At 41.4% G+C, this 26,971-nt stretch overlaps 1 protein-coding gene across 1 annotated transcript; it reads left to right on the plus strand.

Annotated features, from left to right (window-relative positions):
* Positions 1-1,127: 1,127 nt before the first annotated feature.
* prkcea (protein kinase C, epsilon a) lies at positions 1,128-26,926 on the plus strand. Its single transcript, XM_026315039.1, has 15 exons — positions 1,128-1,472; positions 14,281-14,344; positions 17,788-17,953; positions 18,046-18,080; positions 18,516-18,604; positions 18,823-18,952; positions 19,371-19,513; positions 19,673-19,775; positions 20,321-20,523; positions 21,781-21,954; positions 22,043-22,197; positions 22,542-22,680; positions 23,438-23,626; positions 24,245-24,391; positions 25,103-26,926. Exons 1-15 carry the CDS (start codon positions 1,128-1,130, stop codon positions 25,250-25,252), a joined length of 2,232 nt encoding a protein of 743 aa, XP_026170824.1. The 3' UTR covers positions 25,253-26,926.
* Positions 26,927-26,971: the final 45 nt, after the last annotated feature.

The following is a 26,971-nucleotide window of genomic DNA, read 5'->3' on the forward strand; positions in this document are numbered from 1 at the left end:
CCACCCTCCTGTTTTCATTGGAACTGACAGCCATAGTGACGCGTCATTATAGAATTTGTTCTGTGTCTTCAGACTAAATTTGTGTGTGCGTGCGCTCTCTGTCTGTGTCCATGCATGAGGACTCCTGGTTGACTGACTCTATTATTGGCTGTCTGGCCATGACACGCACACAGGCACACACGCACGCTCCATGCCTGCGGGTGCATTCCATCCCTCTCTAAGTCTCTTGCGTCCGAAAAACACCTCTTCTCCCTGCGCACACACTCGGTTTCTCGCTCTCATCCGGCGCAGGAGCCCGGCAGTGCGGGTGACGCGTTTTGCGCATTTCCTGCAGCTCGCGTTCACTCACGGATTCAGGGGAACGGGAAACTGGGGGCGCGCACAAGGACCGAAAGCAGAAAAACGAACGGGAGGGGAGCACCGTCATGTATTTGGGGTGGTCGTGAGCCCGAAAAAGACTGCATTGGGGGTCAAAAAGGCGTTGCTTTCCAAGAGAACGCGCAAATATCGCGGTACCGTGAGGTCGGTGAAAGGAGATTATCCCAGAGAAGAGCGAGCGAGCGAGCCGCCACGGGCTGGAAACGGAGCACCAATCCCGGATGGCTAGGCGCGGCTGCTCGCGCTCTCTTCCACCCTGACCCCGGGAGAGGCAATCAAGGACCGTGGGGACGCTCCGGGGCTTCACGTGAACCCGACCGGAGCCCTGTAACCTGCAATCCCCCGCCTAGTCCTTTATATCACGGCCTGTTTCCGCCAAAACGGGAATCTTGTGTGGCGCACGGGACCGACCATAAACAAACAAGGCAGTCGCTCGGGTGGGAGAGTGTTCAGCAAGCGACCTCTGAAGGGTGTCTGTGTGCGTTAATGCTGCGTGTTTCAGCCCATTAGGGACCCATCAGCTGTGCAGTCAGTGTGTGTGGACAACGCGGTGTTGTGATATGGCTGTAGTAGACTAGAGTCCAAGGAGCCAGCGGGATTATGGGATGTAGCAGGACTGTGCAGTGACCCCTTTCATTGGAAGGAAACACTCTTGTGTACAGGAGCAGGAACAGGCAGACTAGCCTAAACACACACACACACCCTCATCCTTTTATATAAACACACACACACCCCAGGAGCCTCCAGCCATGCCTGTGTTCAGTGGCCTGTTGAAGGTGCGAGTCTGTGAGGCAGTGGACCTGAAACCCACCCCATGGGCCCTGCGTCATGCTGTGGGAAAGAGCGGCTCCTTCCTATTAGACCCCTACCTGGCCCTGAACCTGGACCAGACTCGACTGGGTCAGACTGCCACCAGGACCAAGACCAACAGCCCTGTCTGGCACCAGGAGTTCTGCACTGAGGTTCGTGAGGGAAGGAGTCTGGAGCTGTCGGTTTTCCATGATGCGCCCATCGGATATGATGACTTTGTGGCCAACTGCACCATCCAGCTGGAGGACCTGCTGCAGAACGGAACCAGACATTATGAGGACTGGGTATGTGTATGATGTGTAACTGTGTCTGTGGCCCTGAAAGCCACAGGTTTGCATGTTTATAGCTTTTGCAGCATCTCTGATTTCTGTGCCTGTGCAGATGAAATGAAATTCAATAAGAAGCACAGGGCTCAGAGACAAACATGGGCCGTGTGTCCTCAGATGGTCTGAAACAAACCTACTGTTGTACTGTTTGCATTTGTGTATTTGATGTGGTGCAAACTGTGTTTGTTGTTATTCAAAGGCAAACGGGTGGAAAATGCCGCGTACAGTGGAATTTTTCTGTACTATGTTTTTGCTCAGTAGTCGACTATGAGAACATTTTGTCGAGTGTCCATCAAAACAAGTTCTTTCTCAAAACTATGTGCTTGTCAGCGGCTTCATTCAATTCGTTTGCACACATTCTGGCCAATACCCGGTCTAGTAAGGTCAGAATCAGGGCTCACCCCGACCTGAAGATAAGACTAGTGCATCCTTACTCTCAGGACACTTCTGTGGTTGTTATTTATAGTACTCCCATACTAGCCTTATCATTATTCCTAAGTATTTTCTTCTCTGCGTTTCAAAGTCTCTGATAACAGCCGTCACCCATCACCTCCATCTTCTGTACCTTTCTTTGGCAGCGCAGCAGAGTGTTAGTTAACTGTCAGTTCAGTTGCACATGTCTGTCTTCAGACAGAATGTGTCTCAGTGCTGACACGTTGGCTGGTTGTCCACACAGGTCTGGTGTCCCACAGCACGAGCATGTTACTCCTCTGTCCCTTTGCTTACTTAAACGCTGCAGCTTCCCCTCCTTTATCTGTGCCAGGGGAGCTGTTTGGACTTGCATTAGATCATTCAGGTCCAGTCTCTAGTTATCCTTCCTCAATTCTTCACATTCCTCTTGCGTCTTTGTGTCCCCTTTTAGTAAAATTACAGACAAAGCAGTGCAGAGAACATGTTGTGAAAATTTACCACAACATGGTTCAACAATTCTAGATAGTTTCTTACACATAGCTCAGCAGCGGCAAAGAGTGAAGTTCCTTTTATTTGTTCGGGGTTCTTGTAATTTAATCTCATTTGTGCTGGGACTGTGCTGTTCAGTTGCCACATGTAGATCTGTATGGATGAGCATAAAGAGCCATTTGTTTTTGGGGTCTGCAAGTCTTTTCTCCAGTTTTAACATCTGATCTTGTCCAACGTCTGCACTTTGTTTTCATCTCATTTCACTTTTCATTAGTTGAAAGGCTGATGAAGGTGATCTCAGGACATGCATTCCTCAAAATGAGGACATGCATTTTAAATAAACACACACACACACACACACACACATATTGTTTTGCACTTAGCTCATCACCTACAAATTACATATATTTTACATTACCGCCTTCCATTTCCCAAAGTTTAGTGTGAGTTATAATAATTTTCTATCATCCAGGCACCATTGACTTCAATTTATGTTAGTACACAATGAACATCAACTGCCACAAGCTTTGAATTTGTTTGAAATAAAAGGTAAGCCATTATGGTGATCTTCTTAAATTATTACTTTTCATTTTGTTGAAATGGCATTTAGGTCCATGGTAATATTCTTGTGAAGACTCTGTAATGCCAGAGTTGTTAGTACAGACCCTGCTTTCATCTGGATTAACATATGACCATGATGCAATATCAGAAAGAGGCAACAATATATCCATTGTTGTGAATTCATCTCAAATATGAGGTCTTGGGTGGGTTTATTCTGACAACTGCACTGTTGTAAGTCTATACAGTGCATTGAGTTAAAGTGTATATGATTTAATACACTGAAGGATTTAAGTTGGGTGAGGATACTGTATCAGCAGAGGCCCATATGTCCTCACATTGATAGCTTCAAACTCAGATTTGTCCCCCACATACACCTCATCCTCAGCCATCCAAAGTAAGGTCAGAGCACATGGATTACTCTGATGATTGACCACTTTCCATTGATCAGACAGCTGGCTCATCAATACATCTGCCTCACAGCAACACAGTCCCTCCCACTTCCTCTCTGTCCTCCTCCCTTCATTACTCAATTACTCATCACTTCTGCCTCCCGTCTCCCTCATCCTCCCCTCGTCTTCATCCTCTTACACTTGCCTCCCTCCCGCTCCAGTCGTTTACCCGTCATTTTGCTCTTCCTGCCTCACTCGTGCACCCAAAACTCCCCTTTCCACCGACTTCCTCCTGATGCGCTCTCTTTCATTTACTCTTCAGTCTCCAGCTGAGAGAGGATGGTGTTCAGCAAGGAGGTCTGCGAATATTCTTCATAGGTGATGTGAGATGGATCAAATAAACATTTTACTTGTCATACATCTCATACACTAGCTTCCCACAGCATTCTTATAGTTTCAGAATAAGAAATGTAATTTGAGGCTAAAAAGTGACCATTGCCACTGCACATCTTTTCCATCCAGTGTTCACCCTGCATGTAGAACACTTTAATAAGTTGCATGAAAAACATTTCATATATGTAATGTTAGATGAGGGTGCAGTTTAAGCAGGTTTACTGTTTTATATGAGAATACTGTTTTAAAAATAATCTTGGTATATTACATAAGTGTGTACAGCTGAAACCTTGAACCTTTTTATTTAATTACCTGAACATAAATTCATCATCATAGAAGGGGCTTCTTTTAACTGCGTGACAGTTAGTTGAGAGAGAGAGGTAAACTGAAATGTAGGATAACAAAAACCAACCAGTCCAACCAACTTCCTGCTGTTCAGATGGAAACTGAGGCTTGTGTTCCTCAGCTCATTCGTTCTCACTTCCTCCGCGCTTCTGCTGCCTCTCTCATCTCATCTCATCATCTCTCTTCATCTCTCTTGTCGCAGCGCTCTTATTCCTATCCTCTCTGCTTCCTGTTCTCTTTTGTCATGATCCTATGGACCCCGGCACTTAGGGCCTGGTTCCTGATCTGTGCCGCCAGTGAAATATTAACCAGGCTTTGATGCTTATTAATTGTCCCACTCAGTAATTGAGATGCTCTGTGGAGCCCATCCCTATGGTGACAATGACAGCTTGTCCCCTTGGTGACAGCCTCTCACCCACTGAGAGAGATGGTTAGGTGAGAGTTGGGGGAGGTGGAGCAATGGAGGAGGCTAGGAAACGATAAAAACAAAGTAGAACAGTAGTTCTCTAAAAAGTCAGAATAATTGAAATTAAAGCCCTTCAAAGGAAGAGAAACTTAAAAGGTTTTTGGTGTTGCATGGGCACTCTTTAAGGGGAATTCCATTTGACTTAGCAGCCAGATTGTAGGCATTTTGTATGCAGGTATATTATAATTATGCAGCACTGAGCTTACCAAACTCAGACCGCAGACAGGTTTCAACATGCTTTATTTACTTGGCGCTAAAATGTGAAAGCTAAAAGCCGCAAGGTCACTGGTTAAAAACAATAGCCCCAAAAACCTACTATAACAATCCATCGCAGTGTGGAGCTCATCGGTGACACAACATACCTGTAACTGGTGCACACAACCTAGCAGTGTTTACCTTTTATATAAGCTATTGTAATAATCCTGCTGTCACTCACTGTAGTTTATGTACCTGTTTTCTGTTGCGTTATATGTACGCAAATGAATTATATAACTAATATTGCCTTGCACCACCTTTATGTAGAGGTGAGACAGCACTGTAAAGAAAACTGAGTGTTTGCATGGCTCTGGTAACTGCATGTCAGTGGCTGAGCACTGTAACATATGATTAGAATTAGTTCTGGATTGTAACTTTCACTTTTTTCAATATTTTGTTGCTGGCAGAGATGTTATCGTAAAGCTGCATGTAGTGTCTCCCATATCCACAAAAACAATCACTTTAAAAAGTTGTTAGATGGTCTTTTAGTATAAGCCACTTCAGTTAGGTAGAAAAAGTTATTTTGATAAGAATGGGCTCTACCAAACGGTTGACCAGACTGTCAAAGGGCTTTAGCCTCATTGTAACAGACGTTATTAGGTTTGTTGTTTCGTTGCCGTCTGCTTTTAGAACATTTTCAAAACTGATGTGCTTAGAAGAAAACTTTCACAGATGGAAACGAAGACTCTGGAGAAGGAGTGATGAAGGAGAGAGAGCAGGAGGTGAAGTGTAGAGGAAAGCTCTGTGTTCATGTAAATATATCAGGACGGAGGATGAGATCTGTGAGGCAGCTGGAAGCTTCTAGGACTCTGTCTGAGAAACGATGACCACAGTGTAAAGTTTCCTTGCAGGGACATGGGCCATGTCAGATGTCAGCCAGCCGCTGTTTGACACTCGCCATCAACACATACACACTCACACGCTTGTACTCACAGCAGCCAGGATTAAGAACTACAGTAACAGTCACCATCCTTTTTAAAAAAAATGTAAAAGCACATTTTGAACCAAAACATTTTAAAGCCTAAAGTTGCTATTTTTATCACCTTCCATACTGTATTTTTAAGCTTTTTTAAATAAAAAACAAAGAATAACAGTTTTAAAAGTGAATCTGTTATTTTAGTATATTGGATTTAAAGCTGTAATAATTATTTCAATGTTTTGTTGAAACGTGCGTAGTTTTTCTTTGCCAGCTGTAAGATAATCATAGCTGTCAAAAATTCCTGCTTCAGAATTATAGCTAGGATCTTGATATGAATGTTTTCCCCTTTGGCTACACATAATCACAGTGCCTTTGTCTAGTTCCTTATTATATTGTTTATACCATGACCACTGCTATGGTCACAAAATGCTACTTTAAGGACAGGTCACACCAGAACTTAAAATAGCTAAATTTTGCAATTAAATCAGTCCAGAATCCCCACCTACTGAATTTGCTTACATGGACAAAGAAAGAAAATTCATGAATATTTAAGTTGTACAGTAGATGCGCTGACCTTTGAGGGCACGTAGAGCTGGAAAATCAAAAATAGAGGAAACTAGCATAGCTTCATTGCATCATCCGCTATCGTAGCTTATCATCTAACTCTGGAAAGTCCCCATGTCATCAAGCTTTTAAGCACAGGCTATTTTTCAGAGAAACTTCAATGAACTTTGCCACTTTCTTGTGTGACTGTGCATTCAGTATTTTTTAACCACGGAAAGTGAAGATACAGTTGCAGGTTCTGCACTGTGATTCAGAGGTGTCAGTCAGATTGCTGAAAAGATCATTTATGACCATCAGTTTGCCATGTGCTTTTGTGTAAGAGGCTGAAATGTGTTGCCATCTTTCTTGGCCCTACAGTCCCACTTTTCATTTTCAAGACATGACTGATTATCCTTGAGGTCACAGCCATATTGTCATCATCCCTTTATTTATTCCTGACCCCAGATTCTGCTCCCTCACCATGGCATGTTGCCGGACAATTACATCATGGGCTCCACCCCTCGCTGACCTGCTGATTAAGTAGGACAGAGTGGATTTAAGATGTACTGTTGCCACAGTGACAATATACACAGTCGCACACACAAAGACAAGCACGGTGCTCTGCCCACTGATGCCAAATCAGGTCAAGCTTACGTATATGTATATATGTATGTGTGTGTGTGTGTGTGTGTGTGTGTGTGTGTGTGTGTGTGTGTGTGTGCACGCACGCACGCACGCACGCACGCACGCACGCAGGAGGGTGTTTAATGCATGTTCTCAGTGCAAGGGAAGAAATGGGAGGATATTTGGGAGCTCTAGGACAGCAGGTGTAATGCACACTGTCGTCCCCCACAACAATGCACCTGTAATGAGGCATAAAACCGGTTTTGTTTTGGTGCACTAATAGTGAACATTTTCAAACATGAACAGTCCTAGTCAGCAGCAGTTGTTATCATATGTTACATAGTTAAAATTAATTTTGTGATTTGGCCAAATAAAATACACCAAAAGGTGTTTTCTTGTCAGTGTATTCACTGCACATTATTGTGTCTTACTTTTTAAATTTAGGCACTAGGCAAATACTAATCAGTTTTATTTTGAAAAGGTAGAGTAGATGTTTTTTGATTTAAAATGATCACCTGAGTGGTTGGTCTCATCAGTGTTTAAAGCTTATCACGAGTTAATTAAGAGGGTTGATACGCCCATCAAATATACCCTTTAAATGTAAGGCTACAATCAACAGCCAGTTATCTTGGTCCATACATAACTGAAATGTTAAAATAGCAGTTCACTGAATTAAACAGGATATTATGTATTAGTTATTGTGGTTTCCGTGTGCTGAGAGGTGCATTTTGTTACAATTGGATGGAGCCAGTGTTTGTGCTAAGCTAAGCTAAGCTGCTATTAGTGGAAGCTTCATATTTAATGGATAAATATGAGAGTGGTATCGATCTCATTTAACTCTATGAGAGAAAGTGAATACATTTATTTCCGTACATGTCAAACATATGCTGTAAAAGTCATAAATCAGGATGTTACAGATTCAGGACTGCGAAGCACTAAAGCCTGCCAGTCTGTGAAGACCTCTCAACAGCATTATCAAGGATCTGTGAGTCAGATATCCAAACTGTTAGCTACACTGTCAGACATGACTAATCAACAGTTTTTATTACAATAATCCACCTAACACACCTATAGTATCTAGTTGTTATCCATAAATATAACACCTCTTTTAAATGTTATTATATTTGAAAAAGAAGTTCAGTAATTACCTTTTTTTTTATAAAGCAATATAAATGTGTGATTTCTGGCTGATCCAGTTATGCATGGTAAGTAATATAGAGGTGATGTTAATTTATAAGTAATAAATAAAGTATATACTAGTCAGAAAAGTTCTAATAGATATTTTCATTAAATCGTCCAGCCCTGAGACAGAGCTTCCTCCTGCAGGGTGAGTCTCTATGAAGTGTGTTTTCATTTAGACACATCCAGCAGCGATGACTGTCTGATCTACAGAGGATGCTCTTCATGCCGTCTGCCAGTCCATCTGGATATCACACACTCGTCTTGAATGTCTGATCTCTAAAGATGACTGAACAGACTGCATGGGTTGATTGGGAATATCCATTTCTCTAAATCTAATTCTCCTCCTGTCCGGTAGATGCTAAAGGACCGGAAACACCGGACTGTTGGACCTGTCATTCGTAACGGGGGTGGACGGGCGGGCTTTGTTGAATCTCTCCCATCCTCTCCCTCCATCACCAGCACCACACTGCTCAGCTCCTCTTACATTATTAGCCGTCTGTGATGTTACATTAAAGATGCATGACTCTCATGCAGTCTCACTCAGCATGGGTCTCCAAAGTGTGTGTGTGTGTGTGTGTGTGTGTGTGTGTGTGTGTGTGTGTGTGTGTGTGTGTGTGTGTGTGTGTGTGTACGCATGCATGCAGGCTCACTCATGTTGCTGACTGATAGAAAGAAGGACAAACACACACACATGCGTGATTGTGTGAATGCGGTCGAGCTCTCTCAAAGCCCGAAATTTGTTATTTGACAGATGGATGTGGGAGGCTGTGACTGAGACTAAATGCTCCTGAGAGAGACAGAGAGAGCTGTCTGGTTGGACAGAGATAGTGAGCTAGATGGACAGAGAGTGGGAGGGGGTTAGCTCCACAGTATTGATATAATGCAAGCTTTGAGTGCCCTGTTTGCTTGGTTGAGTGCTTCTCTGTGCTGCTGCATATGGTGTGTGTGTGTGTGTTTCATTCTGTCAGCAGAGTCTGGATGTGTGTGTGTTTGAAGCCAATTTGTATGTGTGGAGATGGAACGAATGCAAGAGAGTTAAGCCTGTGTGTGTTTAACGCTAACCTCCCTCTGAAGTCCATTTTAAAATCCCCAGACACTCTCAGATACACACTCTCCTTCCTGTGTGTGTGTGTGTGTTTGTGTGAGAGTGTGTGTGTTTTTTTTCCTACATTGTTTGAGCTGAAACCTGTTTATATGGTGACGTGGGGACTCAGATTCCATGTGGGGATGAAAGCCAGGTCCCCATTATGTAAATTACTGAAATTTAAAAAGACAGCTTTAGGTAAGGGTTAGGGTTTGGCAGGTATTTTTTATGGTTGAGGTTAGGGCAACTCTCCAGGAATTTAATGTAAGTCAATGTAAAGTGCCCATGAGGTATAAAAACAAGGCTGTGTGAGGGTGTGTATGTGTGTGTTAGAGGGGTTGTGAAATTATCCGTCTCCCTGTCTGTATCAGTGTCCTAATTGGACTAACAAGATTAATGAAGCGAACTAGATTCTCCAGCACTGTCTCCTCCCGGCGTTTGTTTCAGGGGGTGGGGTGGGGTCTGTACACAACAGGTCAAATCCAAGTCACATTACACTCAATTTAACAAGGATGATAATGTGAATAAAGTCTTCTATATGATACATGTAATTCTATTAGTTTTAAAAGTTAGTTAGTTAATGAAACAGTACCTTGGTTGACTAATTATTGAACAACAACTTTAATGGTCAAATCATGGTGTAAAAATGCACATGTTCCCTGGTCTGGGTTTTATGTCACATTTACAGCTTCTCCAAACAACATTTACAGATGTTCTATGTCATATAGCTTTGTAAACTGAATATTTTGGGGGTTTTGGCTTTTGTTTGAATAAAAGAAAATTTACACAATCATGTGACAATGTCATCTTCAGCTCAGTATGATCCATAGAATGAACAATTAAGCAATTCATTCCATGTTAGCAAATAGACTGTTTACACATTCTGCAGATATAGAGCTACGTAAGCATTAATTTTCCTGTGCACATGTTGACTTCAACGCCAATATTCATGCTCCGTTTAGCTTTGCTTGGGTCTCCACTAACTACTGAGGGAAATACACGGCTCTTTAACCACAAATTGATGACCTAAAACACCATAAAGGAGCAGAGGGTTGGGTTGGATATACCCTTCTGCATAATAATTGTTCATTTCATCTGTTAATATTAAAATATTGATTAGTGCAATTTTAAGGACTAGGCAGAGATCATATAGCACATTGTACTTAGGCCCAATACAATCCTCATTTGACCTGATTACATTAAAATGCTGTATGCTTTATCTGGAACTACCTGTTGAAGGGAGTTTTATAACACGATGTGGTTTATGATAGTTCAATTAGAGTCAGGTGAGGTTTCAATGACAGAAAAGGAGAGAAAGTTGACTCTAGTAGAAGTTTCTCCCAACACACACATTGATGGCCAGTATACACACTACGATCCTTGTAGTACCTAACGGAAGGTTATTTTCATCACAGTAACAACTTTAATAACACCAAAAAAGGACCAGCTTCCTTTACATTATTGCATTTAGCGCACACTTATTTAACATGTACGTTTATCTCTTGACATTCATTTTTATCAACTGTATTACAAGATGCTACAGTATTTTACAAACTCCCACCAAACAAAAAGCAGGACTGCACCTAAGATACATGACTACACTGTAGCTGGGTAACCATAGAAGCATATGTTGCTAGGATACACGACTCTGTAACCATAGAAACGTCTGCATAGCTAACATCAGTGTGACAAGTGCACACATGTATTAGCATATTAGCTAAAGTATAGTCACAGCTGTTTCTGATGCTACAACACTAAATGTGCTGCTGATTCTTGTCTAATTTGTGAATTAACTTTTATTTATGTATTTTAGTAGTCAGTTGTTCACTTAATTTGGATTTACACTAGACTTAGATGTTTTAGATATAGTTAACAGCTCCAAGAGCAACACTTGTGCTTACACCAGCTTTACCACACAACCAAACTACAGTAATATACTGTGTTATGGATTTTAGTGGATTGTTGTACTGTCAAATGATTGTAAAAAATTTTTCAACCTGCCAAGAATAAAATCCTGGAGAACTACTGAAAGCCTGTGTTTATTTTCAGAATTTCTGGCATGATTTTTAAACTCTAGCATTATCTAATTCATCATCAAAAACCCATATCTGTGTAGTAGTATTTCTTATTGGTTTAGATTTAGAGCTCGAAGGCACCTCACAGCTCCAGTGGCCAGTAACTGGTGATGTGAGAACAGTGCAGTTTTTGGCTGGCATGCAACCTCAGTACCCGAGCACTAAATCAATGATGGTGCCGTCCATTTGCTCCACTCTGTTCCAAATCACTCTGAGTCCATCTTTCATCTGAAATCCCGGCTGAGATACGCTGTTATGCAAGAGGTTTGGGGATTATCACATCATTTTCAAGGGTAATGTCCAATGGCGTTTGTAGGTCATAAATTCCCCTCTTATAGATAAAACAAAACAAAAGGAGGATTCTGCATGTAAGTTACATATACCACAATCTCTCTTTATTTTATATTTGGCCTGAGACAGATTATTACAGTAACTTTCAGTAAAAATCAGCAGTTTGTTTCTGTATTAACTGGTCTATGTATTATATACCTAGACTTATAAGGTCTTGTTTTCTTTAAAGTTAGTCAGTTTACAATCAAATATGAAAAAGAAAATCAGCAAATTCTTCTTAATTGAGAAGTTTGGACCTGACAACAACTGAAATCTGACATTCTGATTCCCACTCCAGAGCTCAAGCTGTAAAAACCTTCCCACTTGGTTGTGTGTTCTTGCTGCTCGAGATGCATGCAGTTTGTGTGTGGATGTAACAACTTTTCTGTTTTCTGTTTTATTGTGATGTTTTTTTGTGTCTCATGTTCCGGCAATGCATGGAAATGTGTGTGTGTGTGTGTGTGTGTGTGTGTTAATGCCTGTGTCTGAGTGTTGCATAAGAAGATCTGCTGCTGTCCCAGAGCTTAAGTAAGGATTTAAACGTCTCTTTCTCACTCTCTTTTGCATCCTCTAGCTCCCGTCCTGTGTTGCCTGTCTTTCTAGCACTCTCTGTTGCACTCTTTTTAATCTCTGTAATTGCATTTGTACTGTATTGGATGTCACCATTTGTTAAATAAGTCTGCGTGTATGCACATTGTATGTTTGCTCATCCAGCAATGTTTGAGCAGGAGAAATGTCTTTTTGTTCTGTGTGCAAATGAAGTAGCCTCCATTTTGATGCCACCTGCTCCTACAAACTGACTGCATACTGAAGTAGAACTCATTATGACTTGTAATTCAAGCTGTTTGCTCATACATATATTTTAATGCAAAATGCTAATGATAGCCCGGTGATTAACAAAAACAAACAAGAAAATTAATCATCTGTAGTGTGATAAATTTCTACTGTGTAATTTAAGCCATGTATGTAGAAGATTAATGGATTTGAACACACAAGACTCAGGTACTGACAACATTCCCTATTACTTCCCCTCATTACTTCCTCTTCAGTTACCCGCCGACAACTGGTCTGTTGTGATACCTCTTACCGTCCCCTTGAGTATAACATAGTATATACATTTTGAACCATTTCTCAGTCTGTTGACAGAGAGAGGACTGGGCTCACTGGTGATCTAAAAATAAGAGATTTGGATGAGGCTCCACAAGCATTACTTTGTCCAATGTGTAATGCTGCAAATGTTTTGGCTGCAAGCTCCTTACGGCACAAGAACATTTTGTCAAGGAAGCTGCTTTGACACTCAGTTAACTGCAGTAACTGTTGAAGTTTGCAGCCACAGTCAGCTTTTATTGGTGCAGTGGTTAATAATAACCTAATGTTCACTGTGGTAATATGTAGGAACTTTATGTTATACTGTATTTCTCTGAAAACCATCTTTTCCTCCACAATGTTATCTCCCAGAAGTATTCATGCCAGAGCAGAGTTGTGAATTGCCTTTGACCTATTTTTTTAACTCTCTTTTTACCATCTTTAATTTATCCACAGGGCTAATTCTTAAGTTTTTTCAACCTGACTGCCCTGTATTATTGAAGAAGTTGCTGATTCTTTTTTTTAAAAATTTAATTAACCTCTAGTATTACTACTACATTTTTCCCTATGCCATTGTTGCCTAATGGATTTAGTTGTTGTGATGGTCGCTGTTCTCCTCTTTCTCTGCTTTCTGCTGGCTGCAGCTCATAAATAAATAATGTGTACAGAGCCTGGCACGGTCAGAAGTAAATTCTCCAAGTAAATATACATGAATCAGTCTTTTGTATGGCAACTTGGTAATTTGTACCTTCAAATGAGGATTTTTTGTACATATTTATGGTTTATAAGTTTTTATGGATGATGATGGTAGGGAAAGTGATGATGGTAATAATAAAGTGTGTTTATGAATGTGATGTTTACACTGTTGTCTTTCATGATGATGTTAGGATAATGTTGATGCAATGATGGAGGTGAAGGTAAAAAGTTAACAGTGATGCTTGGAGCTGCATAGGTGGTGTGTATGATACCAGTATCTAGAACCCATTTAACATTCAGTTTATATCTGTGTACTTAATCTGTATAATCTGCCATTTGGATGTAAATGCAAATGATTGCAATCTAATTGGCAAGACCACATAGTTGTGAAACACATCTTTGCAAGCTAACGGTCTTAATTCTGTTTTCAAAGCCCAGCAAGAAGCCGAAGACAACCTTTTCCTCAAGAAAGAATAAATAAGTAGAGAGTGTGCATCAGTATCATCTCCACTGTGTCCTGCAAAGTCATTTGTTAAGAGGTCTGCCAGCTCTGCCCACTTAATTTACACTTGTAAATCAGATCACAAAGGAGGAATCAAGATAACGGCAAAGCTTATAAACACCTGGTGTAAATGCAAACCACTGTTATAGAAAATATCAGCTACAAATTGTATGTTAATACCAGGGCTAAATGGGGTCTGTGGTGATGATATTGAAGCTAGACATGAAAATAGTAATATTAATGGTGATAATGATACGGGTGGTGGGGATGAGTGTATTGTAAGTGAAGATAATGACCTCTTCCATGTGCAGTGGTGTGTTTGTTTGTGCTGGAGGAAAGCCCCCTGCTGTTTTCACTGTTCAGCTGTGTTATTTCTCACAGATTCACTCTGTTTCCCTCTTTCTCTGTCTGCACAGATTGACTTGGAGCCGGAGGGGAAGGTGTACGTGGTCATTGATCTGTCCGGATCCTCCACTGAGGGTAAGACCACAACACAGTACTTCACTGGTGAAGAAAGGACCATTGCACGTGCATGCACAGGCATCATTTTTCATCATAGTGGGCATATAGCAACAATATGTGCAAAGTGGGAAGGTAGAGTTCATTTTGTTTCACTATATCAAATTAAAATGTGTGTGCATGTCAATACTGTGCTCACAACTTGTTCCCACTGCCCCCAAGTGGTCAAAAAGTTTGCAAATATAAAATAACTTGCTGTAGATACACCCTAAGCATTTACTGTAAGGTTACTAGAACCAGAGGCCTCAGAGCATGATGGGAAGATAACACCACAATGAGGGCGAACATGAAGCCACAGGCCTTCCTGTTTTCCTAGAAGGTTGCTTAACTGAAGTTGTAGACTTTTCCCCCATCTCACTCTTATTCTGTTTTTCCTCCTCTGTTTGTGTTTATTAAACATGGAAAAACCTAGAATGTCTCCTTCTGCGCACATACACACACACTCACACACACACACACACTCACACACATGCAGCTGATACCAGCAATTTTGACCTGCACCTGTGTATGTTCACACCCGGTTATAAATGGGAACCATTCTCTGCCTTCTACTGAATGTGTGCAGGTATGGTTGGGCAGGGTGCAGCAGTGTAACAGAGCATGCTGTAGCTTCTCTGTGTAAGGACGGATAAAGGGAGCATTAGAGAGTGAAGAGAGGGAGTAGACTCTTAAAATAGTAGGTGAGATTGAAGCATGGATTACACACACACAGACACACACTTTGAGACTCAGTCATCCGTGTCTTGCCCTCCTCATCGATGATTGGACACTTTGTTGTGATCTCACGACCCACTCTCCACCCACTCCTGAACTTCCTCCCCTGAGTTCAGCTGGCTTGAGTGCTCGTCATGTTAATGTATGCTGATAAAAACACATGATGTGTGTGTGTGTCTGTGTGTGTGTGTGTGCGCTGATAGGAGGGATGGAGAGGAGTAAGGGATGGAGCGACGGAGGGTGAGAACTAGAGGAAGAGGTGGTATTTTTAGCAGATTTATTTTTTTTCCCTGGTGCAATCTGTTCTCTGCAGCCTTGGAGGCTGGAAGGACATGATTCTTTTTTCTTTTCTCCTCTACTTTCCTCTCCATCCTTCTGCCTCTGTTGTCTCAGGAAGTGAAAAACAATAATCTGACCTAATCTGACCATCTGCAGCCTCTCCCTGTTTCTGATTCCCTGCTTGCTTCTTCTTCATCCTTTTCTGTTCCTTTGAAATGTTTTCACAGAAGAAACATTCCTTAAAGCTTAAATTGTAACTTTGATGAAGAGCACATAAAATGAGCAGAATAACACCTCGAACATTTTTGATTTTTGATTAACATTATTGTTATTTTTATATAATCTGAATTTCCCCCATGGGGGATGAATAAAGTTATCTATCTATCTATCTATCTATCTATCTATCTATCTATCTATCTATCTATCTATCTATCTATCTATCTATCTATCTATCTATCTATCTATCTATCTATCTATCTATCTATCTATCTATCTATCTATCTATCTATCTATCTATCTATCTATCTAATCTATCTAATCTATCTATCTATCTATCTATCCTAATCTAATCTAATCTAATCTATGATTGTCCCAATTAATGAGAATCAAAATTTATTAGAGCCCAACGAGACTTAAAAAATCCAGAAGCAATTTTATTTTTGTCATTTATGACAAAGACATTAATCCAAAAATAATGAGGTAAAATAAGAATTAAAACGGTTTAAAGACACTTAGTCTTTAAAAGAGTTCACATTCATTGGTAATAGGAGGAATCCCTGTTCAGTGGCTCTGCACCAGGTTTGGCCTGCTATTTATGAAGCTTACAGAAATATGACTTCATCTCACTCTCCTACACCCACCTCCTCTTCCTCAGATGCATAAAGGCCCCTTCTGATTCAGATTTATAAATATCATCTCATTTTATTTTGGATTTTTGTCATCTTGAAAAAAGATGGCCTGAGTGGGACTCATTTCCGAAGTCGCTATTTCCTCCACAACCTTTTTAATTTAATCATGTATTAGATGAAATTAAATTAGTCTATTTTGGTAACACATTTATTTAGTCAAACTTATCATCCTTAAGCAGTGGAAGGTGAAGTTTGATGATGGTTTCTTAATGAGTGAATGATGGTCAAAGCAAACATTCTGTTAACCAATATCATCATGTGACCATGCTGGAAATGTTACTTTTATTAAAGTATTTCCGTAGGAAGTTGTCGTTTGGCAGTTTTGTTGGTTTGTAGGTTCACTTGTGTGCCATCATTTGATAGGGTTATCCACAGCATAGACGTCCAACCAGAACAGAAAAAGGACCAACTACATCTTATTTATTAGAGAAGAAGCAGATGGATTCCAGTCACAGTTGCATTGTAATTCATTTTTATGTTGTATTTGTTTATATCACCATCTGTAGTTTAGTGTTTCCTCTGCTCTGTTTTTGTCGCCCGCTTGCCCTTTACATGTTTGCGTCGAATCTGAATCCTCTGTCTGGACGTGTGTGTTTAGTGGACAGTCATCTCCCAGCTGCTCATTCAGCAGGTCCAGAGTGCGTCTGACTTTGCTGTGATCGCTCTTAACTGCTGTTATGCCTCATCAACCCTCCTTGTCAGCATGCCTGTCAGGTGTGTGTGTATGTGTGTGTGTGTGTGTGTCTGTGCGTGCGTGTGTGTTTGCGTGTGTGCGCGTTCTGGACAGATGGATGATGTATTATGTAAAACAAAGTGATCCCAGTAATGGCCTGTTTGGCTGTGCCACTCTCTCTCACCAACACACACTTCCACTCACACACACATACACACAGAGTCCCCAGGCAGTCTGTCTGTAATCGAACTCTGGAGAGGCTCTGCAGTAACCACATCTATAACGCACCCAGGAGAGAGGTGGAGGGAGACTGAAAGAAAGGCAAACTAGGACAGGAGCACCGAGAGAAGGAGTGTGTGTGGGAGTGAGAGTGGAGGTGGTTCTCTTGTCTTAAGGTTACCCTCGGAAAGCATTTATCTTTCCGGGGAGATGCAGGGAGGAAAGGAACGGCTGGTTGGATGGTGCTCACTGAGGAGGTGTATTTTAATATGCTGTCCTTCGTTTCAGTGCCCACACATCAATGTATAAATAGCATGCGCACTTACATATGCATAGGTGTGGGGTGTTTGTGATAAAAAGGGAAGGAGGGTGAAAAGGAAGATGAGAGGCCATTGAATGATTAAACATCTTCAAGCAACGTGATGCAAATGATCCTTATTAGTACAAACTATCTCGGGAATTAAAGTTGCACAGTGTAAGTAACCTCTGCAGCATTGTGACGTGTCTGAATTCTCATCTCAATTTTTTCCGAAACTCTGAAACACAAAAAAGTTTTAAAATCTCTCTCTGTAGTTTAGTTTTTGTTAATAAACTGTCTGTTCACCCAAAAGCCTCTGGGACCAATGAGAATGAGGAGCGAGTGTTTCGAGAGAGGATCGGGCCTCGGCGGCGGCAGGGCGCCGTCCGAAGACGTGTCCATCAAGTCAACGGGCACAAGTTCATGGCCACCTACCTGAGACAACCAACCTACTGCTCACATTGCAGAGATTTTATCTGGTAGGAAACACACACACGCACATCTAGTTGCTGCTATCTTTCATTAAACCAGCCCGACTGAAATGCTGACTCCTCTGTGTGTGATGTGATAGGGGTGTGCTGGGAAAGCAGGGATACCAGTGTCAAGGTGAGTACTCTTTTCTTGTGGATTCAAATAACGCTGCACATCATTTATTATTTAGGCATGAAAGGGGTTACTTGTTGCTGAACAATGGCTGTGATTTGGCCACAAGCCTTCATCTCTTTGACATAGATGAGGCACATCCTGCGTTTGGATTGTGCTGCCTCTGTAATGCCTTTAATATGTGCAATGATATACAAACTTTAATAATTCAGCCAGTTATGAAACCATTGACGTCATAACATTTCATATCTAACCAAGACACAAACATCTTGGATGTGAAAACTTCCTTGGCAATAAACGTGGCAGTAGATGATACTATATCAGTGTGTCTGATTGCTGCATAATTAGGTTATTCAAACTCTTCTGTCTCAATGAATTGATGTGTAAAGTGTATTTTGTGATATCTGAGCATACCTGATGTTGATGCTGTGCTTCTAGTGTGTACATGTGTCGTCCACAAGCGCTGCCATGAGCTCATCATCACCAAGTGTGCCGGGATGAAGAAGCAGGAGGACACACCTGAGGAGGTACAGACAATTGCAAGCACAGAGTATTAATGTGCAAACAAGAGGATTTCACCACAGTTTTTGAAAACTCAGAGCTCATCAACACCGAGACACTCTAAGACAAAATGCGTCCACTGTGTACACACACTTTTAAGCCTCATGCATTATTCCTCGAGTGATGCGACAGTGACCTCTTTGTAACACTGTGTGTGGGTCTGTGTGTGTGTCTCCCTCTCTAGGTGGGTTCACAGCGCTTCAGTGTTAACATGCCCCATAAGTTCAGCATCCACAACTACAAGGTCCCCACATTCTGTGACCACTGTGGCTCCCTGCTGTGGGGCTTCATGAGGCAGGGCCTGCAGTGCAAAGGTGAGTTGATGAACAGCTGGGAATTTACAGCGTGTGCAGGGTGATACTGTAAAATGCTGTAACAAACACAGGACATATACACTCCTGAACAAAATCTTAAGACTGGGGGAAACATTACAAGTATTCACATTTCGCACTGGTGGATCGTAGCTAAGTTGTAAATAGGTGCTTCAAAAATGCCGAAAGAATTTTTTTTTGTGGAGCCCATTTAGGAATATTTTTTGTTTCATATCAAGAAAATCCTTAATTTTTTTGTGAAATACTGCACAAAGTCTGTCATGTTTCCCATCAATGTTTTTCACTAGATGTATGTTATTTCAACATGCCTTTAAATACAAGAAAGGCTTTTTAAAAAGTCCAGTTTATGAGTCCGAAATCCTTCCTAGTTTTAACATGTTTATGTGTTCATGTTCTGCAGTGTGTAAGATGAATGTACATAGGCGGTGTGAGACTAATGTAGCTCCTAACTGTGGTGTGGACGCCCGAGGAATTGCTAAGGTCCTGTCTGACCTGGGAGTCACACCTGACAAGATCTCCAACACCGCACAACGCAGGAGGAAGGTAACAAGTCACTCTCACTGCAGTGCTGCACATTTAGAACACAAATAAAGCTATTTGCATTATTAGTGTTTTATTTCAACATTCGACTCATGAATGTACAGATGATTTAAGATTTAAGAGGCACCCCCACAGGAACGGTCACATTGTCTGTCTCTGTAGTTGACTCCGGGGCAGGACCCTTCCCAGTCTCCTCCTGATCTCTCACAGACCGACGACAACAACTTCAGCCAGCCAGCTGTCCCCACCTCCCCCTCACAGCAGGGTAACACTGACCAAAACACACACTAACACGCACACATGATCCACAACACAGATTTGACACAAACATGCAGACATTTCAAAGCCCTTTGAGATACATTCTTAGCAGCAGGTGGGTTTTAATGTGTTCATTTTACCACTACGAGGTAGTGATTCGATTTCAGTAATAATATTGTTGCTCCTTTTAAAAGAAGGTTCTTACATGTGTTATTGTCCTAGGACTAAACTTGAATTATCCCTCACCGCCCACAACCATTTGGTTGTCACAGTTAGTCATCGTGCTCTCACACTTTGTAAGCTGAGAAATAAAAGTTAACTTTCTCTTTTTGTTGTATGGAGCCAAACGATGACGACAACAACATCGGTCACTGCTGCTATTTAAACAGAGACACTGTAACTGAGTCATCCCAGGTTTCTAGAGAACATTTAATGAAAAGTGAGAAGTAATAATAAATGATAAATAAAAACATGAACTAAACACTGACAGGAAAAAAGGCAGTCCGCCGCTTTTCTCTGATGTCTGATGAGCTTTTCCGATGACACCTACAGACTTGGCAGAGCTAGATCGCCTGCAGGACGCGCTGTCACTCGACCAGCAGGGACCCCAACACTCCTCCTCCTCCTCCTCTTCCTCCTCCTCCACCATCTCCTCGTCCTCCTCCTCGGCAGCCAGGGAGAACGGACAAAGCCAGAGGAGGAGTCTCAAGGACTTTAACTTTATCAAGGTTCTCGGCAAAGGCAGCTTCGGCAAGGTGCGACGGCACAGAGGAGGTGTTTGAGGGGCATGTTTATTTGTTTACTGCTCCTTTTGTTTATAACTGAATCTGTGTTTCTGTTCTTTTAACACCGTATTTACCACAGAGGTTCCCATTATTCATATCTGGAAAGGTCAGGAAATATCAGGGACAAGAATAAACCGACTCACGTGTGCATTACAGCTGTTTTTGCACATTACGATTTTTCCAGTAGACACTATACCTCTTATTACAAATACAAATACACGTTGCTAATAACAATAGGAAAACATTACCAGCTGCCTCACATGCGGTTAGGTTTGCAATTGCACTAATCAGGCTGTTGTTTCAGCAAAAAACCCAGAGTTAGTGACTAGCTGGGAGAACAAACTGTAGTACTTAGTAGATAAATAATCAGATATTTCCCACAGGAGTTGGTAGAGACAAAAACAAAGCCAGAAACAGTCCAACTGACTGATAATGTTTCTGTGTCTGTTAGATGTGTAAATAAGCAACAGTTTGCCAACATGTTTGCAATATCAAATTAAAAGATAATATGTTAGTGTTTACAGCCCATAAGTGCCAAAAACAAAAACTGTTACTGCGGCTAAAAAGAGCAGAAAAATCTGCTTGATTGTCTGTTTTAAACTATTAGGTCATATTTTAAAATATACTGTACACAAAATGGGATTTCATCAGGTGGTTCTCAGAACACGTTGCACATTTTCTGCCTTTTCTTTGTTATCAGTGCTCAGATAAAAGCAGGTCCTTATGTGATTTCACAGTGGCTTTGAGTTCTCACAAAAGTTCTGTCATTTGAGATACATACAATTAATTTCTTTCTTGTATGTAACAGATATAGTGCACATTTGTTAACTCTTTGTCAGACCTTTGGTCAAGATAAACAGCTAATTGTAGAGTAAAAATTGAGAAATGTATATTACCAAGACATTTTTTGTCACAATTGATGCACTGATGTGCAAAGGAATGTGTTGATTTATGGGTAAATTCTGAAATGTAAGACTTGCAGTTTGTAGTTTTAGTGCCAGATAACATCTGTTCTGGGCATTGATACATTATAAATCCCAAGCTCAAGTTTTTGTACCAGCAGAGTTTGATCATTTCTGTGATTGATTCCTCCCATTTCTGCTCTTCAAACTCCCTGCCACTTCATTTCACTGTGTCCTCCCTCCTGTCACTCCTACATCTGCTTTTCTGTCTCCTGCCCCCCATGTTTCTGTCCCCTCCCACCTCCTCCCTGTCTGCTCCCTCCAGGTGATGCTGGCAGAGCTGAAGGGAACGGAGGAGGTTTACGCCGTCAAAGTTTTGAAGAAGGACGTGATCCTGCAAGACGATGACGTGGACTGCACCATGACCGAAAAGCGCATCCTGGCCCTCGCCCGCCGACACCCCTACCTCACCCAGCTGTACTGCTGCTTCCAGACACGGGTACGACCATAAGACAGCACACATATAAATTTGATAGGTAATGACTGTTTTCTCAGTCTCATACTTCTCTCTCTCTCTCTCTCTGCAGGATCGTTTGTTCTTTGTAATGGAATATGTGAATGGAGGAGATCTGATGTTCCAGATTCAGCGATCCAGGAAGTTTGATGAGCCTCGCTCTCGTTTCTATGCTGCCGAAGTCACCTCAGCCCTCATGTTCTTGCACCGTAATGGAGTCATCTACAGGTAAATGCAATGACTATATTTTTATGTTGGACACCCGAGGCTGTTTTAAGAGAAACACTAAGCTGGAAATGTTTTATTTTATAGTATGTCTTACTTAAGAGGTGAATCCTGATGGGAAATTTGATACAGTAGAGGAAGTCAAAGGAATTTTATAAATGCTCCTGTTATCAAGAACATAGCAGAAGGTGTGTGACATTTCATTTCACACTAGAATTGCCTTAGGTGGAGGTTCTCACGGGGTTTTTTTTTTACTTATTTTTGCACTGCATGCTTACATCTCTGACTGCTGTGGAAACCAGGTGGTGCTAATTCTCTCCCTCCCTCTATCTGTGTGTGTTTCTCAGGGATCTGAAGCTGGATAACATTCTGCTGGATGCAGAGGGACACTGTAAGCTGGCAGATTTCGGTATGTGCAAAGAGGGCATCATGAACGGAGTGACCACCACCACTTTTTGTGGCACGCCTGACTACATTGCCCCTGAGGTGAGTTGACGTCAGGCTGCAGGAAGTTGTTTTCAAAGTTCACTCACTCCTTGTTTTTATATATTTGGCCAGATTGCTCTGATGTTTTTTTCATCGCTTTGAGGTGTCTGCTTCTTTTTTCTGTTGAGCTGTGGTGGGATGTAACGGGAGTAAAGTGGGTAACTGAGTACACCAGTGAAATACTCCAGTGATATCCTCTTGCACTTCCAAAAGGTTGTTGAATAAAAACTGAAACTGCCTTAGTAAAAAACGGATCCTGCAGAGATGGAGATATTCTGACTTTTAGTCCAAATAACACAGATGATCTTATACATCTGTTTTCACAGTCTGTCTACCACTTCCTTTGCATGATGTTTAAAATCATTTTGATGTGTAAAACTGGCAATTCTTTAGGAATATAGATTTCCTTGCTTTTACACGATCAGATTTCGTTGGATTCATTTATCTAGTAATTTGTTTGCAGATTTTACATTAGACAAGATGAATAAATATCACTGTTATCTAAAATATAAATCAAAGCAGTTAATGTGCATAACACACACACATCGTTTGTTTACTTAGCACAACATTTTGAGCCCAAATTGGCTCTTCATCAGACACAAATGTTTCTACATCTGGAAACATGTCTGGAATTAATTTTTAAATTATTTCTTTCTCCATTTCTGCTGGTGATGATATTTAATTCCTCTCCACCTGTGTTGAACCATGTCACATGGTCCGTCCTCCATGTTAAATCGTGGCATGTCGTTGCATCTAGATCCTGCAGGAGCAGGAGTATGGGGCCTCTGTGGACTGGTGGGCCCTGGGGGTGCTCATGTATGAGATGATGGCCGGACAGCCTCCGTTTGAAGCTGATAATGAAGATGACTTGTTCGAGTCCATTCTCCATGATGACGTCCTATACCCTGTGTGGCTCAGCAAAGAGGCTGTTTCTATCCTTAGAGCGGTATGTGTGGTCCTCTCCACTGTGACACACCTCAGACATTTAAAACTTAACTATTTCACTCCATGCAGATAGGCTTTACTTCAGGTGTTTAGGTGTTTATCATTTTCCCGTGTTCTTCTGGTTATTACTGTCACACTATCATTCATGTTCCCATCCTCGAAGCTGCACATGAGCAAGTTGAGCTCATTCAATGTGCACTTAACACAGAGGTGTTAAAATGCACTCTGCTCTGATGCTGAGAAAAATAAAAAGTCAGTCAAGGAGGTTACAGTAATAACAATGGGATCATAAAACCACAGGAGATTACCAAGTGCTCTTACAGCACAGAACAGACAGCAGAACAAAAGCAGCACAGCTTTCAGTCACAGTAAATAACACCAGCGCTCTGCTGACCTGTTTCATCACATTGCCACTACGCCTCTCTGTGCCAGCCACAGAGCCATTAATGCCTCAGCTCTATTATTAGCACTGAAATGCTTTTTGCTCAACCCCTCATTCCATTTCTGTCCTCATCACTTTATGGATAAAACCACAGCTCAGTGTCCTTTTAAAAGGACTGGTTTTCAGACAATATAATTCCAAATTAAAAGTCTGTATTGTTTCTGTGTTTGTGTGTAGTTCATGACCAAGAACCCAGCCAAGCGTCTGGGCTGCGTGGTGAGCCAAGGCTGCGAGGAGGCCATCAAGACCCATCCCTTCTTCAGGGAGATCGACTGGGTCCTGCTGGAGCAGAGAAAAGTCAAACCACCCTTTAAACCCCGAATTGTAAGTGACAAACACATTTTACATTTCCACAGAACTGTAATCAGGTTTGGACTGTTTTACATGCCCTTACTTTGGGTTATGTATATTTGCATTTAAGTCTTTTTGTTTTTGTTTTTTTTCTTGTCTTTCATTAAAAACATACTGATCGTTTTTTTTTTTTTCAATTTGCAGAGCTATTAAGAGTTTATTCTCCACACTTTCAAAAGCTGTGTGTTCAAAATATCCTGCTGCATGAATACTTTGCTCTGCACTTCAGAGTAAAATAAAATCAACAGAGGCCAATGACTATGTACCCTCAAGGAACATTATAATTATTAGTGTGTTATTTTAGTAGTGGTAGTAGTAGTTGTACACTTTAATGCATCAGCCTTAGGTCTTGGAAATGAGGTATCAAAATTATCCAGTGCAAAGCAAACATAGGAGAAGAGTTTAAAAGACCATTACATAAATAAATACAAGCTCCTATGTAGCAGAAATATTTGCGGTGAGATTTTCTTTGCGACTGCTCAGCAGAGCTGATTGGTGTCCAGTATGAAAGCAGATATGAAGATAACAGTATGCACCACTGTGTGTTATCTTCACAAAAACAATCACAGAGAAAAGGCAGTAAGTCTCAGTGGTCAGAAGGTGTCGCTCTAATACCACTTTCACAGCACGAGGCTCCTTCCTCTGACGTCTTTCCCCTCTGTGTGTGTGTGCGCATCTCTGCAGAAAACCAAGCGAGATGTGAATAACTTTGATCAGGACTTCACCAAGGAGGACCCCGTGCTGACGCCCACAGACGAGACCATCATCCGACAGATCAACCAGGAGGAGTTCAAAGACTTCTCCTACTGTGCCCCAGAGGAGACGCAGACCTAACACACAGACACACACACACACACACACAGAGCCACTGATCTGACAACACAAAAACCTGGCATACACGTACGCACACAGGCCCACACTCAAAACATGTAGAACCATAAATCCCTTTACAAAATACACACATGGTCACTCCTTTACTTTGAAGCTATTGGTTGTTGTTACTTTGGAATATTCTTTACTTGCATTGTGTTGTTCTTGTTGCCTGGGTTTAATATGAATATAAATATAAATATGAATATGAATAAACACCTGCATATGCTCTCACACACGTTTATCGCAGAGTCATACACAAACACACACTACAAGCCCAAGGTCTACATACTGTCACATACAGTAATGACAAGCACACTGCACATGACTCAGACAACCAAACACACATATATATACACACACACTTACACTGCTTCTCTCCCCAGCACCTGCACACGTGAGGACTGAAGGTGCTGGGTGCAGAGGCCTGTAAATAGCCTGTGTTGAGTGGCTGTATTGTGTTGGTATTGTCTGCTAGTAAAGGAGAGTTGTGGCGCATGGACAAGTACCCTACCTGTGTTATTACTGTCCTTATTGTGGACCAGTTAGGGCCAAATACCCTTTGTGCAATACCATGACTATCTATATATTTTATGGTTTGGTTTTTCATGGATTATTTTTTGTCTTTTTTTCCTCAAAATGTGTTTTTTTTGTTGTTCTTGTTTTTGGATTGTGGTATGATTGAAATCTCGCTCTCATCTGTTCTCCTGTCTTGTGTGTATAAAGTGAATGTCAAGCTTACAAGTAACAGGCTATAGAACTAATTATGTGGAGCAGAGTGTTACAGGCGGCCTGTGTAGCAGTGAAAAGCACGATTTCCAGCTATGTCTCCCATCTGCTAGTTTTCAGAGTCTACGTCTGTCCTGCTGGTCTGAATGTGCTGGCCCGTGGGCGTTTTATTATTTTTTTTGTTGTGAATGTACATTTTTGTGCGTGTGAATGCCTGATTTTTTTTTTTTTTTTTTTTTTTTTTTTTTCCCCTCCCTGTTGATGTGTGACTTTTTCTCTTCAGCATTTCTGTTTCTATAGTTACCATCAGTGTTTTCAGCACCCCTTTCTTTCCCTCCAATTCCCCTTTCCTGCCTCCAGCAGCCGTCTCTCTCAGCCAAACCACTTACTTTTTCTGACGTTTGCTTTTTTCAAGAATGGCTTTTTCTTTCTTATTGCTCTCTTTCTTTTTTATTATAATAATAATTATTATTGTAAAGTGTATCTGGAGGAAATCTTTGTGTATATTACTATAACTATACTATTATAGGTCTGTTACAGCCGGGTGAAAAGAAACATGGAGAACCAGCAGCTGAATTACCTCTCATTTCAGACACACACACACACACACACAAAACACCACATACAGGCTCTCTCCTTTGCTTACCCCTCCTTCTTCTCACTCTCTTTCTTACAAACACACACAAGCACACATAGAGAAGGACTATTGTCGCGTGTACTGTACAGTTATCTGAAGGCGCACTGGTTCCTCTGTGTGTAGTAGAGTCAGTGTGTAGTGAAGCTTTGTGCACCCAGGGGTAGGGCTGTTCCTGGTCACACTTATATCTTACTCTGTGCCAAACTGTAGTGCAACAGCCGGGCTAGTCCCGTCTGGTCTGATTCCATTAAAACACTGAGCTGTCTACATCACTTCCAGACCCCTCTGTGTGTTTTTTCCTTCCTCATTTATTTATT

This window comes from Mastacembelus armatus, chromosome 19 (genome assembly GCF_900324485.2).
Source record: "Mastacembelus armatus chromosome 19, fMasArm1.2, whole genome shotgun sequence".
In the NCBI taxonomy this organism is placed as follows: domain Eukaryota; kingdom Metazoa; phylum Chordata; class Actinopteri; order Synbranchiformes; family Mastacembelidae; genus Mastacembelus; species Mastacembelus armatus.

What these genes read in the sequence shown, in the direction of transcription:
- prkcea (XM_026315039.1), top strand. Translation starts at nt 1,128, where the DNA reads ATGCCTGTGTTCAGTGGCCTGTTGAAGGTGCGAGTCTGTGAGGCAGTG. An exon ending in CGTAATGGAGTCATCTACAG is followed by an intron (nt 22,198 to 22,541) that starts GTAAATGCAATG and finishes TGTGTTTCTCAG; the next exon opens with GGATCTGAAGCTGGATAACA. An exon ending in CTGTTTCTATCCTTAGAGCG is followed by an intron (nt 23,627 to 24,244) that starts GTATGTGTGGTC and finishes GTTTGTGTGTAG; the next exon opens with TTCATGACCAAGAACCCAGC.